The sequence below is a fragment of the Ahaetulla prasina genome, chromosome 8 (genome assembly GCF_028640845.1).
Source record: "Ahaetulla prasina isolate Xishuangbanna chromosome 8, ASM2864084v1, whole genome shotgun sequence".
Lineage (NCBI taxonomy): Eukaryota > Metazoa > Chordata > Lepidosauria > Squamata > Colubridae > Ahaetulla > Ahaetulla prasina.
Genome location: NC_080546.1, coordinates 36,020,084 through 36,036,600, shown reverse-complemented (window position 1 = coordinate 36,036,600; position 16,517 = coordinate 36,020,084). Strand labels below are relative to the sequence as shown.

General features: G+C 34.9%; 1 protein-coding gene across 1 annotated transcript in view; it reads right to left on the bottom strand.

The window, feature by feature from the left end:
* Window positions 1-16,517, bottom strand: part of FREM3 (FRAS1 related extracellular matrix 3) — a 99,162-nt gene that overhangs the window by 37,688 nt on the left and 44,957 nt on the right. Inside the window, exons 4-6 of the mRNA XM_058192506.1 lie at window positions 16,119-16,349; window positions 15,848-15,973; window positions 5,577-5,828 (exon numbers count right to left, since the gene is read on the bottom strand). Coding sequence (XP_058048489.1) covers window positions 5,577-5,828; window positions 15,848-15,973; window positions 16,119-16,349 — 609 coding nt within the window. The remainder of the gene's footprint in view (window positions 1-5,576; window positions 5,829-15,847; window positions 15,974-16,118; window positions 16,350-16,517) is intronic.

Sequence of the window (16,517 nt, the reverse complement as noted above, 5' to 3'; positions counted from 1 at the left end):
CTGGTCTTATAGGTCACCAGCTGTCATGATACTGTACAGAGCAAACAAACCGCTGATTACCTTCTAAAATTCTTAAAACTAAACCTTCCTATCAGTTCTGTATCCGTTAATTAATATGAAAGACATAATTTTCACAATGCTAAACAACAGTATTTGTAACATATGTTGTATTGACATTGTACCAAATAGAATCAAAATCTGATTCTTTTAACAGATTACAAAATAGATGCTGGATTAAAAAACAGAAGCTTTAATCCCAAGCCCCCAGCTCACTATTCTCTATGTATCAGAAATCAGAAACTATAGACTTAAAATTCTGGCAGGAAATCCTGAAAACAGCAGCCTCATTGGAAAATACCAGGTGGGGGATTATGTGATCTTTACTGCCTCCTATACTTTGGACAGATTTTATTTTTTAAGGTTTTTAAGGACAGTGCATAGGTACTATTGTCAGTTTTCAAACAATTCTACATATTCTTGCTGTTCACTATCAGAATTTGATTCTTCATAGAATGGCAGCCAATTAGTCCAAGAAAGTCAAGCTCTCCCAACACTTCTAAATAAGGAACGTCCAGTTATTGTACTATTCTACATGGTGCTCAAAGCAATGTCTTTCAAATTTTGTACAAAAGATGTAGGATTTAAATAACTGTCCCTTTGCTATATTATCTGGCTCATTCATCCCCACCTTGACTCCTTCAGTTGTCTTAAATTCAGTTTCCACTACTTCCAACCAGCATGACTAATATCTGGCTGAAGTCTATGGAATTGAAACTCAACACATGTGAAAGACATGAGGTTGGAAAAGGTTTCTCAATCATATGAAACCTCTTTTCAGATGTCTTCTTCTCTAGGGTTTTGCAACAATTTAGAGTATTATTTGACTTGGGAAGCTGAGTTAACTTATTTGTGCGTCTGGCCAATTTATTACTGTGAAAAGACACACTGATTTTTCCCTTTCCACTGTGGTAATATACCAGAATTGTTGACAAGCCATTTTCCAAACATTTTCCTTACACTAGTTGTTGGACTCAATACAACACTTTTCCCTCTCCATATAATGTTCTAGTATCCTAGTCCTGATGCCTATCTGTTGGCATAGTCTGCAGTTGTCGCTTCCCTTCTCTCCCATTGCAGCTAATAGCAACATGCAATACATTTGAAATAAATGCTGACATGCTATTATTTCTCTTATTACAAGTTGTAGCAAGTTGCGAAAGGGTTTAAAATTTAACAAATGGATATCTTTGCTATCAGATGCCCCCTTAATTGCAACAATTTTTTTTTTGCAGACCATTAGACAAATTCATGCAATATGTATTAAAAGCAAGAAAGGGGAACGATGTATTCTATAATCCTTTTCTATGACTAAAGGTATCTTTGCTGATTCAGGCTCTGCAGTAGCACAGGAGATGGTACCCTAATGTCTTGTACTCATATGTAAAAATCTGTTCTTTATTTGTTCCCATGGATATCTGCTGCAACATCATACCGGCAATTAGGAAGTAGAAATAGAGCAGGAAAGGAACTGACCTATGTTTTAAGAAGTTCCAAATTAGTTTTCCTGAATAAATAAAATTTTCTCCCTTAAAAAATGTGATAGGAAGCCATCTGAATTTTGTTCCACTCACAGGTGTTTGCAACTTTTTCAGAGACGCTTGAGAAGTGTTGCCTGCCCATCTAAAGGTAAAGGTAAAGGTTCCCCTCGCACATATGCGCTAGTCATTTTTCAACTAGTCACTGTTTCAACTCCTACGGTCAAAACGACGCTATAGAGCACTGCACAACAGAACAACTAGACACAAGAACAGTTTTTTCCCGAAGGCCATCACTCTGCTAAACAAATAATTCCCTCAACACTGTCAAACTATTTACTAAATCTGCACTACTATTAATCTTCTTATAGTTCCCATCACCAATCTCTTTCCACTTATGACTGTATGACTGTAACTTTGTTGCTGGCAATCCTTATGATTTATATTGATATATTGACCATCAGTTGTGTTGTAAATGTTGTACCTTGATGAACGTATCTTTTCTTTTATGTACACTGAGAGCATATGCACCAAGACAAATTCCTTGTGTGTCCAATCACACTTGGCTAATAAAAATTCTATTCTATTCTATTCATTCCCGATTCTAGGGGGCGGTGCTCATCTCCATTTCGAAGCCGAAGAGCCAGCGCTGTCCGAAGACGTCTCCATGGTCATGTGACCGGCATGACTAAATGCTGTTACTTTCCCACCAAAGGTCATCTCTATTTTTCTACTTGCATTTTTACATGCTTTCGAACTTCTAGGTTGGCAGAAGCTGGGACAAGTAACAGGAGCTCACCCTGTTATGCTGCACTAGGGATTTGAACCACTGAACTTTCGATCGACAAGGTCAGTGTTTTAGCCACTGAGCCACCGTGTCCCAACTACCCAACCCCAAATCAATTTTCCCTTCCAAATGGCCATATCAAAACACATACTGTACTGATTGTTGGAATAGCCAACATCCTTAACATGTGCTCAGCTGCAAATATGGTGATACCTGGCAGGGCTACCTCATTTATTGTAGAGAATGAAATTAAGCACTTTCTTTGGGTTGCAGAAATGAGACTGTCCTTTCTGACATTATGGTGTTTCCCTGAAAGTAAGACCCTGTCTTATATTTTTTGAACCCTGAAATAAGCACTTGGCCTTATTGCCATGTGCTCAAAAGCCTGATTGGCCTTATTATCAAGGGATGTCTTATTTTGAGGAAAACAGGGTAGTAAATGAAGCCTAGCTGCAACACCACCATATTCCCAAGCATCACTCTGTGTCCGTTTAGCTGGATCTTAACTTATATTTATTTAGCTGCAATTTAATCATTCCTGGAACTGGTCTTGTAGATCTTTAACAAATTCAATATTGCAGGCTACCTCTGCTCACTGCCGGGAGTTCGATCCTGACTGGCTCAAAGTTGACTCAGCCTTCCATTCTTCGGAGATTTGGAAAATGAGGACCCAGATTGTTGGGAGCAATATGCTGACTTTATAAACCACTTATAGAGGGCTGTAAAGCACTATGAAGCGGTATATAAGTCTATAATAGAGCTATAATAGAGATTTTTTTAAAAAAAATTCTCTTCCTCTCGCCTGACTCAAGAATTCCATCTCCAGAAATGATGAACATAATAACGTTCTCAAACTGAGCTTCACTTCTGCTAATTAAATGGGTTCAGTCTATAATTTTCTTAGCTATTATGTAGAAATTGTTGACTGCTGCTTTTTTCTAGATTGTTTTCAACTTCTCAGTTTACCACACCTTGCTGGTATTCCCCAATTGTCTCCCACTGAAGTGCTAACCAGACCTAACTCTACTTAACATCTGAAACCAAACAAGAGCAGAAAGATCTGCTACCTGCTAAGGCATTTCTAGGTATCCTCCACCCTCACCCAAATATTTAAGTAGGCAGCAGCTTAGGAAATGTGCTCCTAAAACACAATGCTATACATTTTCATGAGAATCTTCTCTCTGAATGTTACGATCAGCAACTGATCCTCTGAACTACTTTATTTAAAAACGAAATGCAGTTCTGTGAGCACTGAGACAGACAGGTTTCCTGACGCCAAATCAAGTTGAGATAAGAAGCCAACTGGGAACCCTGATTGTTGGGCCCATTAATGCCATTAGTCTTGAGACAAGTACACAGCATGGAAGATGGTTCATCTTTTGTTGCCGAATGGAGAAGTTTCCCCCCCCCAGGAAGTATTCTCCTCTTCTGGCCTTTAAAATCTGGGGGAAAAAACAGCTCTCTGATTTTTACAATTGCTTAATTCCCCCTTTATCCTTCTTTCTTGTTAGCAAGAACAGGAAAAGTAAGAGGGATGCCATGCAAGTGAAAAGTGTAATGCACTTTATACTTGTTCTGTTTAATAAAGAAGCTATTATGGCATGAGCAACTTCACTCTCTTGGAGTCTCTTTTTTCCAGTCTTTACCATCTTTCATGGAAGAAACTCAATTATGCTTTCCTTTCCTTCTAACTCCTAACTTCTGTCATGAATTCTTGCACTTCTAGAAAGAATGGAGCCAGCATATCACAAACATGTAAAAACAATTAAAGCTTTCTCGTGTATTGTTAGGCCAGACAACCTGATCGTATTTATTACTAAACAAGTCAAATATTTCATTTACAGGAGAGCTGCTGAGTATCTGAAGGGTATAGATGCTATTTTACATATAGCTATGGGCAGAGTCAGATGCTGGTAATAGGCCAGTGATAGATAGTGCATACTACTAGAATTTGTTTTCCACTGCATAATCATGAGCCAAAGGTCCCCAACCCCAGGTCTGTGGCACTGAGCCATAGCATGCCAGAAACCAGGCCACACAAACAAGCAAAGCCCCACCCGTGGGATCCAGTCAGCACATGAAAACACATCCCTTCCAGTCTGCAGAAAAACTTCCCTCCAAGGAACCAGTCCCTGATGCCCAAAAAGTTGGGGGCTGCTGATGTAAGCAATACATCTCCTAAAAAATTAAAATATCAAATCTGTTTTGCTTTTGGATTTATATAGAACATGCATACATTAAAAGGAATAAGTTAGAAATGGAATTTGTAGAACAAAGCAACTGAAGTAAGTTAAATACTTCAAGGGGTTTTATTTACAAGTATAAGTGCTCAGCACTAATATAGATGTAGATTACAGTACTGAGCAGACAGCTACAGTATATGATTGTAGTGAAAGTCAGTCCCCTTTTAAATTTAATGGATCAAATGATGACTGAAGTTTTACTTCAAAGACATTTAAATATAACAAGCTTCTGAGAACTTAATATAGCAACTCTGCAGTGGTGCAGACAACTTTGGCTGAGAAACATCTCCTATCAAAATCTGCTTTGAAGAATTTGGGAACCAAATCAAATTTCAGTCACACAGTTGAAGAGAACTGTTTTATTATTTATGAGTCAAATATTCTTGTGCAACAGTGTGCGTTTCCCGTAGTCCAGATCAAACAAAGTTTGCTTTTAAGCAATAATTTGAGAGTTCTGTCTCAAATGTTCAGCTTTCCAAGAAACAGATTTTTTAAATCTAAATTAAAAGCTGAAACAATGAATAAAAAAATAATATTAGACCTCAAACAGAAACTTGTTGCATCTGAAAGTGCAACAAAATGTCCAGTTAGAACAAATAATATATACCAGTTAAGCTATGACTTATGATTGAAAACATGATTCTATAATCTAAGACGTATGTATGTACGGATAAATGATGATAGATGATAGATAAATAGATAGATAGATAGATAGATAGATAGATAGATAGATAGATAGATAGATAGATAGACAGAGAGAAAGAAAAAAAAAGAAAAAAAGAAAGAAAGACAGAAAGGGAGGATTGAGCTAGAAAGAGAGATAGAAATAGAAAGATAGAGAGACAGAGATGATAGAAATAGAGAGATAATGACCGTGTAGATAAAAGAAGAAGTGACTGTGTTTATGACCTCATGAAGTGAGGGAGTAAGTATTCAGGGACCAAAACTTGAATAAATGCACTGAATATTATAAACTTTGAAAAGATGTCTATCATTATTCTTTCTACTCACGATCATTTGTATCAGCTAAAATGATGACTTTAGTACTGGGAAATTCAGCTCCAATTTTTCCACCCAATGGCATACTTAAAGTGACATTAAAATTTTCATCTTCCTCATATAGTGAATCATCAATAATTATGACCCGGCATATTTTCTCCTTCTCATCCTTATGAAAGCGAATTAGACTGGTATGGTCATCAGGGCGAGATATGTAGTCAGAATAAGACAAAACTGTAGAAGGAATTGTGCCCGTGGCAGTTCCTTAAAAAAAAAGAAAATAAATGACAGTGAATTATTTTTGTGTATGTATAGTACACATATTTCCAATATTTGCATTTGTAACTTTGTTATGTTTATATTTATAGTCATATAAGTACAGCATGTAGCATACAATGTTCAAATGCTTGTGGTTCTATAATTTTAATTGTAATTGTAATTGTATTTACATCAAGTAAATACAGACTTAAAACCAGAATCATAACAATCTAATATCTCTGTGCCACTTAATGAGTATAAGTCAATTCTCTTTGTCCCAAATGTTTTCCTGAAAAAAAAAAGTGTCTTCAAAACCCAACAGGAAGGGGTAGGGTTAGGACACTCCCAATATTAGGAGGCATACTGCTTTAAAGAGGTATCCATCATTGTTATCTCTATGTGCATGTGTAATAGATTACAGATAGCAGAAAGCAGCATGTGACATAACTCCTTTTTTTCCCAGTATCCAGGCTGAAAACAATAGCGTGATGCTCAAAGTCCAATTTCTAAAATCCCTCTTTTTTTCCAATTTTCTCCAGGTTAGTTTTAGAAGAAAAGTAGACATTCTAAGGCCTGTTGGGTGATTGTTTCAGAGATATTTCTTACCTAAACAGAGGAACATGGACATGGGCAGGCCAAAATCATCATCATCGTCAGCAGTGGGAGTAAGAGCAACTTTCAAATTCTTGTCAGAAATTGGAATTCCTTATGGCAAGTTGGCAGTGAGTATTAGAAATCTCCCTCCCTCCTCTTTCCTACCTTTCCCAGCAATAGGTAAGTGGTGACTGCTCAATGTAAGAGACAGCGAGGGATTGGCCAGGAAATTGTCAGACAATACCACAAATGAGGAGCATGTGACCGAGCAGTGTAGTAGTGGTATTAAAGCAGCCATAACTTTCCCAATTTTCATTTCCTGAGGAGTAATGGATCCTGGAAATCTGTAAGTTAACCCATTTGAAGTACCTTGGCTCAAAAGTTGTTGTCCTATGATGTACTGTTTTCCCAGTTAAAAGTAATGGCAAGAGTTTTAGCAGTATATAATATTAACGTACACATACCGCTTACTTAAAAACACTGCAAATGCAGCAAAATGTAATAAAGCCCATCATTAAAAAATAATAATTGTAACTGCATAAAATATTAACAGCCTCTTAAAGTGATTTCTTTCTCCTTGTCATTGCTTATAATGTGACTTAATATTTTAAGATTAATAGAGACAATAGCAAATGTGCATATCTAATTAAAGTTTATCTCACAATTAATTGGGTAATTAGGTAATGTTTATGCACTCTATCATTAAGACAATACAGATTAGTGATATATATTTATATTATGTATGTATGTATGTATGTATATATGTAGGTAGATATAGATACAGATATAAAGATATATATATATATATACATATATATATGTAGGTCTTTCGTTATTCGGGTTTTCTCCCGCGTAAAATTGGAAGTGTCTTGGCAACGTTTCGACGAAGTCTCATTCGTCATCTTCAGGCTTCAGCTTCGTGCTTCTGGGAGCAATGTGTGATTGCAGCTGTTTCTTCCTTTTTAACTGCTAGTGGGGGTTTGAACTGATTGGGTGGAAGCTTGGCTGTGCTCTGATTGGATGGGTTTTTTTGTGCTCTGATTGGCTGGGGGTGTGTCCTGTTTGGGTGGGTGCTTGGTTGTGCTCAGATTAGTCTGAGTTGCAGGGGGATTTGAGCTGGTGAGCTGCATTGCTGTTGTTTGGCTTCGTGGTCGTGGTCGTGCTACATCTTCATAGTGGGTGTCAGTCTGCTGCATGTATGGATTGGAGGGGTTTGAAATGGCTAATGTTGCAGTTGCGGTCTGGCTTCTGGTCTTTGGTCGTGCTTCATGATCAGTGTGGGTTTGGGTCTGCTTTCTGAGTGGATGTGTGGTGTATATATATAAATACTTTCATATAAACTTTCATTTATATGAAAGTATTTATATATATATATATAAATACTTTCATATAAATACATAGTATAAGTAACAATTTCTCGTTTATCAACCATTTCCTTATTACAAATTCAATTTAAAAATTACTTTAAAAATTACAATTCGGGTGGATCTGTCCTGATATGTAAAGTATTAGAAATATTTCACTTTTTCTATATATAATTCTATCTCTATAGATAAGTATTAATAAATATTATTAAATATCCATAAATAGTACTAGCAAAAGATAGTAGCTACAGTAAGTATTAGGTATTAAATACAATAAATACAATAAATATAATAAATATTCGTAAATCTAATGAATTAAGAAAACCGAAGTTACTAATAAATCTAATTAATAAAGTTAATAAATACAGTAACTACAATAACTACAATTAGTATTGGGTACACACAATCAATAAATCCAAATATCTAACTACTTCTGGTTAGTTTTATATATTTTATCTCTATTTAACTTTAACAGGTAGGAATATGTGGTTTCTGATATTGAGTCTTACATAGATATAGATATATAAACTTAGATACAAAAAAGATGAATCTAAGTTTATATATCTATCACTACAGCTCTATATTGTCTATTTGTTAAGTTTCGTGAATAAATATAATCTTTATCAGGGTGATTATATATTTCTTAAAAGGTCTATATTCTATAATACAAATAGCCAGTTTTAAGAACACCAAGAGATATAAGGAGTATATAAATATTAGGGGAATATAAAAACATAGAAATATAAAGAGATGGGTATTTAAATATTATTGGTCCCGTTCTTCTCACTGTTGCATCAGCTTTGATCTCGCAATGGCAATCTTACTCTATCTGCACAGTCTCTCTCTCACAATCTTTTCTTCCTGACTTTCAGCCTTTCGTTTCTCCATTGGAGCTCAGATCTCTAAGTTTCGAGACAGAGTTCCATGTTTAGTCTCAGAGGGCGAAACACCGCTTCTTTCGCCTTTCACTGTCTATTGTTCTCTTCTACTTGCTATTCTGCTCCCAATGTCAAAATGCCACCAGTGTTTCAGGATAGTCCTTCTCTGTTTGTAGACTCACTCTGTTTCCTTAAAAGCTCCTCTGGTTGTTTCTTTGCCGGTCGTCCAAACTTGGCTAAATTCACTGCTTGCGGTACGGTTGTGTGCTGTCTTTACTCCTCGCTTCCTTCTTCTTTGGTCAGCACGTCACACCTCCAGGTCTGCCCTTAAGACAGGCTTCTTCCATGTCGGGTTGGAGGCTCTCTTCCTAGCACAGCAGGAAACTGCACCTTTCCTCACTTTTGTTTATCCCTCGAGGACAAAACTTCGCCTACTATGGCTCCCGATCGCTAGAATCCCGGCACAGGGAATGGAACACTGTTCCTCTGTACCGCCATGGAATGATATCACCAGCGGATGTGAAATAGAAATATACATACTAGAAGGAAATTAATTTAATACATTTTTAATACAAACTAGATTAACAAATTGGATGGTAATTTGGGAGAACATATATAAAATTTTAGGTGAGCAACAAAAAATTATAAGAAAGTATTGAAACAGTAGAGATGATGCCAAAAACTTGGGCCAACCACAATTCTCTCAATATAATATGGAAAGGACAAAAAAGGAAGAAAGGTAGATGGGCATTGAATCCACAAATTTTAAAAGAAAAAGAATATTTCCAAAAGATTTTAAAAGAATTGGAATTATTTTTTAAAGACAAGAAACACCAACCTCATTACAAAACCTCTGGGATACTACAAAAGCATATTTAAGAGGGATTACAATAGCCTATATTGCAAAAAGAAATAAAGATAAGTAGAGAGATTATAACATGTCCGAGGAAATTAAAAAGTTAGAAAATCAATTACAATTACAAAATCAATTACAGATCCTGGGAACAAACAAACTAAAAATAAAATGGCCCTAGTTAAACATAAATTGAATATTTTGGACCAAAAAGAATTGGCAAGAAATTTAAAATTCGCAAAACAAAATTATTTTGAATATGCTAATAAACCAGGAAGATGGCTGGCCTATCAATTAAAAAAGGAAAAAGGAAAAAGAATAATACATTAGCTACAGGATGAAAAAGAATAATACATCAGCTACATATTACCGTGGAAGGTAATATGGAAAAGAAAAGGTAATATGGAAGGTAATATGGAAAAGAAAAAGAATATTACACAAGAATTCTTTGAAAGGCTTTATAGACAGAAAGAAACAGGAAAGGGGAAAATAAGTGATTATTTGAAGGAAGAAATTGTGTTCTCATTGAGAGAAGAAGAAAGGGAAATACTAAATAAAGAAATAACATTATTCGAACTTAAAGAAGCAATTCGGAAGCAAAAAAGTAATAAGACCCCAGGACCAGATGGGTTGCCAGGGAAAATTTATAAACACTTAGGAGATCGATAGAATTATTACTATTGGAAATATGTAATGAAGTTTTGAGGGAGTAAAGGTACCAGAATCATGGAAAGAGGCATACATTATCCTGATCCCTAAAGAAGGCACTGACAATAAACAAATTAAGAATTATAAATCAATCTCACTGTTAAATTCGGATTATAAAATTTTTATAAATATTATCGCAGAACGGATAAAAAAATTACTAAATAAGAAGATACACAGACAAAAATGGATTTCTCCCTATGAGACAAATTAGAAATAATACTAGAATAATAATTAATATACTGGAATATTATGAGGCGCACCCAGAGTGACAAGTGGCCCTTGTCTTCCTGGATGCTCAAAAAGCTTTCGATAATGTGAATTGGAAATTTATGGTCCAACAAATTAAAGCCATGAAATTCGGAAATAAATTTGAAAAGATGATTGAGTTGATTTACTCTACGTAAAAGGCAAGGGTAATAATAAATGAGAAGACTACAAACCTATTTAAGATAACAAAAGGAGTTAGGCAGGGCTGTCCAATGTCACCTCTGCTCTTTATCCTGATCCTAGAGACACTACTACAAGGAATTAGACTAAATGTGAAAATAAAAGGAACTAAAATTAAACAGGAAGAATTCAAATTGCAGGCATTCGCAGATGATATGGTATTTGTCATAGAGGACCTATTGGAATCTGGACCGATATTATTGCAAGAGATAGAGAAATATGGGGAGGTCCCAGGCCTCAAAATTAACAAAGAAAAAACTAAAATATTAGTCAAAAATTTATCAGAGAAAAAAAGGGGAGAACTCAAGAAAAGAATGGGGCTTCAAATTGTAAAAAAAAGTGAAATATGTAGGTGTTTGGCTAAGAGCAAGATACTCAGCAATAAAAAAGGATAACTACATGAAATTAATATAACAAATAGGAAAAGATCTGGAAAGATGAGGGAAGTTACAACTATCATTATTAGGGAAAATCGCAACAATTAAAATAAATATTTTGCCAAAATTGTTCCATCTACTTCAAACAATCCCCATAAAACTAGACAAGAATTTCTTTTAAGAATTAAATAAGATGACTATGAACTTTATATGGGCAGGAAAGAAGGCAAGGATAAATTAATTTCACTTCAGGATAGGAAAACTAGAGGTGGCTTTGGACTCTCTGCTTGGGAAACTTATTATAAAGCAACAAGTTTGGTTTGGGCCAGAGAATGGATAAATTTAAAGAACAGGAGAATTCTAACATTGGAAGTACATGATCTTCAGATAGGATAGTATGCTTTCGTATGGAATGCCAGAAACAAGAAACATTTATATAGACATTCTATAGACATACATTGCGAGATTCGCTTATACAGGCCTGGGAGGGAATTAGGAAGAAGCACTATTTTAAAATACCGGGCTGGCTATCTACTATGGAGGCAATGATCCACCCTAATACATTAGACATTGGTAAAATATAACAAAATTTTGGATAACGGGGGAAGATTAAAATCCAACCAAGAATTAAAGGAGCAGGGAATAATTATAGATTGGTGCAGGGGTAAAATGTAAAATTTGTTAATACCGGTTCTGTGGGCGTGGCTTTGTGGTGGTGGGGTAATGTGACTGGGTGGGCATGGCCAACTTTTTTTTTTTACTTTTAAAAGCATTTTTTCTACAACCTCTTCGGCCATAAAAAATGCTTTTAAAAGCCTCTGATGATCAAGCAACTCAGCTGGGATCGCCAGAGAAGCCTTTTAAAAGCATTTTTTACAGCCTCTTCAGCTGAAGAGATTGTGAAAAAATGCTTTTAAAGTATTCTGGCGGTCCCAGCTGAGTTGCCTGATCACCAGAACCCTTTAAAAGCATTTTTTACAGCTTCTTCAGCCTAGTCCGCTCCTGGGTAAAGGGTGAACCAAGAGGGAAAGACTCTCCCTAGTTTCCCAGTCGGTACAGGAGGCGGGAAGGGAAGAATGTATTTTCAGACTTGCAAGATTCTGTCACTACAGCCTTACAATAAAATAGAATTAGCTCCCTGTAAGGCTAGCAAAATAATTACATATTATTATACATATTATATTTTATTAACAACTTATTTCATCAGGACCATTTTCTATACACAGGCTTTATTATGAATTTTCAAAAGGTATTTAAAATTTTACAGCATTTGTGGATCAATTCCATTAAATCAGATATAATAGATTTTGTAAGAGAATTTTTAAACAGTAACATCTGTTTGATATTTTATGCATGTGTAAAATTCCATCTTATGCTTGTATAACTTTAATTTGACATTTAATGGGCATTTGTCTCTAGTGACAGCCCTTTTTACTATAAATCCATTGAATAAAGGTTTTAATCTAGGTATATGCCATAGGCTATATAAAGGATTCCTGTATGGACTCCTTTGGACTCAAGACTCAAGTAAACAAAAATATTGTCAGTCTAATCTATTTATACTAGCTAGAATTGAAACTAACCAGAATGAGCATTTCAAGTTCAGTTGTAATGATAAACTGTAGCTATATTAAGAGTAAAAGCAGAATATTTCAATGACCTTCTTAGTACGAGGTTCAACATTTGTTGTATTTATTTCATTAGAAGTCTGATTGTTTCTTAATTAGCACAAAGAGATTGGATATATCAACTAATGGAACAGTTTATATCCCCTTAGTTACATAAGGCATTTCTTTCAAGAAATAACAGCACCATTCATACATGAACATAAATCAGTAAAAGCTGTGATGCAGTTGAATATTTAGAGGTATACTATTTATCAATAGAAGACTTTTTAAAAAAACTTTTTCCTTTCATTTAGAAACTGATACTTTCAAACTAAGCCTGTATATTAACTTGTAAAAGTTTACAAGTATATTAACTTTAAAAATATAGTACAATTTCTTCCCCACCTAATTCTATGTTTGGTCCAGTGGTCTGGGCTATTTTACTAGTTTGAACTTTTAAGCCCCATATTTAGTGTTCCACATATTAAGTATTATTTTTATCTAAATATAGACTATAAATAAGTGTTCTAAACCAAGCTTCACTATACCCTAAATGGTTGGAAGAAAAGGAAATCATGCAGGATTATTCAGGGATTGGAATAATCAAAGTGGTTAACACAAGCCACAGATTTATTTCCTCGTGAGAATTAAGCTAATATGATCTATAAAATGCATAATTTGTGCAAGAGGGCAATAATAAGTCCTCCAAAAATTGCTTTTAAGAAAAAATAAATAAAAGTGTACAATAAGCACATTGTAATTACTTAGCCCTTATCGTTTCCCTATAATTAATTGAAAAAGCAGATATTGCCAGCTCAATTATGCCTACTCTCAGATCAGAAGTGGGGGGAAATTTGTATGCTGTATTTGGGGAGTACACAAAGTTTGGCAAGAAATGATAGGAATGTAAAGAAGAGCTGTTATCTCGAAAAAGGGCAAATATACAAAGGAAGGAATTTATTTGAAGCAGTGGGTTGTCTTTTCAATTAAAACAGAATTTAGATTACATTGGCTAAAATACAAAGATACTAACAGTTTACTTCAAACTTTGCTTCTTTGAGAGGTAATATGTGTTACTCCCTAACATTTGTAGTTTGGAAGAACCGCTGTCTTCCCGTTATTTTATCTAGAAGTAACATGGCTAAGATGAATAGGTCTGGTCCCAACAAGGTGAAAAAAATGAAAAAATCAAAATAAGCAGAATCCCTCCCCAGTCTCAGTTCCGATCCTTACGGCCCTGCACTTATAGCTTTAAGTACAAGTAGTCCTTGACTTACAACAATTTGTTTAATGACTGTTCAAAGTTACAATGGCATTGGAAAGAGTGACTTATGCCTGTTTTTCACACTTATGACCATTGCAGCACATAGTCATGTGATCAAAATTCAGAAGCTTGGCAACTGACTTACATTTATGAGTCATGTGATCATCTTTTGCGACCTTCTGACATGCGAAGTCAACGGGGAAACCAGATTCACTTAACCACTATATTGCTAAATTAACAACCTCTGATTCATTTAATAAATGTGGCAAGAAAGATCATAAAATGGGGCAAAACTCCCTTAACTAATGTCTCGCTTAGCAACAGAAATTTTGGGCTCAATTGTGTCATAAGTTAAGGACTACCTGTAATTAACATAAATAGCATATAGCAAGAGCTGAATTATTTCCTCCCTTCTCCACAGCATTCCATATTCATAGAGTCAAAAGAAATTTACATGCTGAGCCCTGTAAGAACAACATGGAAGACTCTATCCTACAAAGAAGCTGTCAAATGTAAACTAAAACGTTCATTTTTTTTGCCTCCAAATTATTCTGAATGTTTAGGAATCTAGCATTACTTTTCAAGCAAAAACCCTTTCTATACACTCCAAGTGTTTATTCTATAGTTTTATTGCATTAAATGAGACTAACTCTTAATGAACTGAGCATAAAACTGCAAACACTGAAATTAATTAATGCGCTTACACCACAATATTGTATCACAACTCTATTTCTAGTTAGGCCACCTAGTAAGGCTCAATATGAAAGACTCTAACTAAAGGAATCTAATCTTCCTTTTTAAAGTGGCTATGAACCTGTTTTAATACTTTCATCTCCACATTACATCTTGCAGCTGTGCTCGCATACCTAACATCTGAGACTGACCAACAGCTGTCATGCTTCACAAACACAACTTGACTAGCTGTCTAACCCATGGGGTCATAAATCTTGCAGCATATGCACCAGGCAGAAGTTCATCCTGCCTAATAAGGAAATAAAGTATTGGGGGAATGATCTTACATATATTTTCCACTAGTTCTCCCATTAAAGTATGACTAAGCTGAACAAGAAAAATACAGAGGTATTGTATTTATATTAGCATATCCAACATATTTTTAGTATCTATTTATCATTTCTACCTGTTACTTGGCAATTTGCTTCTAAAATCAATTTACAAATTATCTGATGAACAGCACTGGCAACCTTCTTTTAACAAAAAAATTAGTTCCACTATATTTAATGGAAATTCATGAATGCAAAACTAGTTTTAGAAAATTTTGCTATTGCTCAGAAAAGGAAACGGCATTTCTTGCCTGAATGTTTACATCAGAGAATAACCATCCAATCTGGCATTAGAAGAAAGAAAAATATCACAAAATATTGATGTTTCTGTAACATGACATGAGATCTTGTACAAGATTACTGCATCTTCTACAATCTTATTTGGGAATATGATTTAGAACACAATATCTGGAATCTTGTGAGGGTTTAGTAATTTGGAAAGGTAAGATTACAGGAAGGCATCAGAAGATCTTTTCAAAACAGCAAAAATATACAGAACAAAGGTAAAAAGAAAAGAAAAATGAAAGGGAAAAAAACATAGTTATTTCATGCTACTTTTTATTTTAAAAAATGATCTTATTCTTTTCCTCACCTATTTTTGCCCTTTTTAATCCCAATGATCATGCTTTCCCATGGTTTGTTAAACCACTTCTCCATCAAATAAAACAAAGAACAATTTAGAAAGAAAAGAGAAAATACTTTAAGGTGAAGAAATAGCACGTAAAAAATTATTCACTAGCAATTGGCAAGCTTTTTGAAACTGTTTTGCCTTACAAATTTTCTAAAATGGATATACTGTGCTAAATTAAATCAAATTCTGCTTTATGGGACAAATGCAATATTTATATTTGGCATAAGTTAGTAAGAAATACCTTGATGAGTGTAACAAACAACCATTAGTTCACGATTAGTATCTCCAGATCTCCTGATAGGGATTAACAGTTCACCAACATCTTCCTCTACTCTATATTCTGACCCAGGAATGTACACAGTAGATTCTGAAAAAGAGCAGAAGATCAATATACACTAATCATTTATGATAAAGAAAAAATATACTAGGTTTGTTAAAATTCTATTCCAGTAAATGGCAACCAAGATGTGAAAGCAACAGGATGGAAAAAAGTAGGAAAAAAAGTAACGTACCATCACCAGGATCAATGATTTCCACCACTGCCTTCTCTGGCAACTCCAGGGCAGCCATAACTGGATCTGACAAAATAATCTGGAAGGTCTCAGATTCTTCATATTTATTATCTGCAATTATTCTTACTCGCCAAGTAGCCACAGTCTGCCCTGGGTTAAACTGAACTTGTTTCTGAGCTTTTCCTCTGAAATCTTTATCCTTTTCTGCTGTTCCATCTTTAGTCCCAATGCCTATGTAAATGTTTGGAAGAAAAAAATGGATATAAGAAACCTTAGACTTTAAATACTTATTTATGAAATGTACCCTACCTTTCTACATAAAATAATAAGACACAAATGAGAATGCAAAATTATAGTCAAACAATTAAGACTTAAAATGACATCACAACACACAGGTTT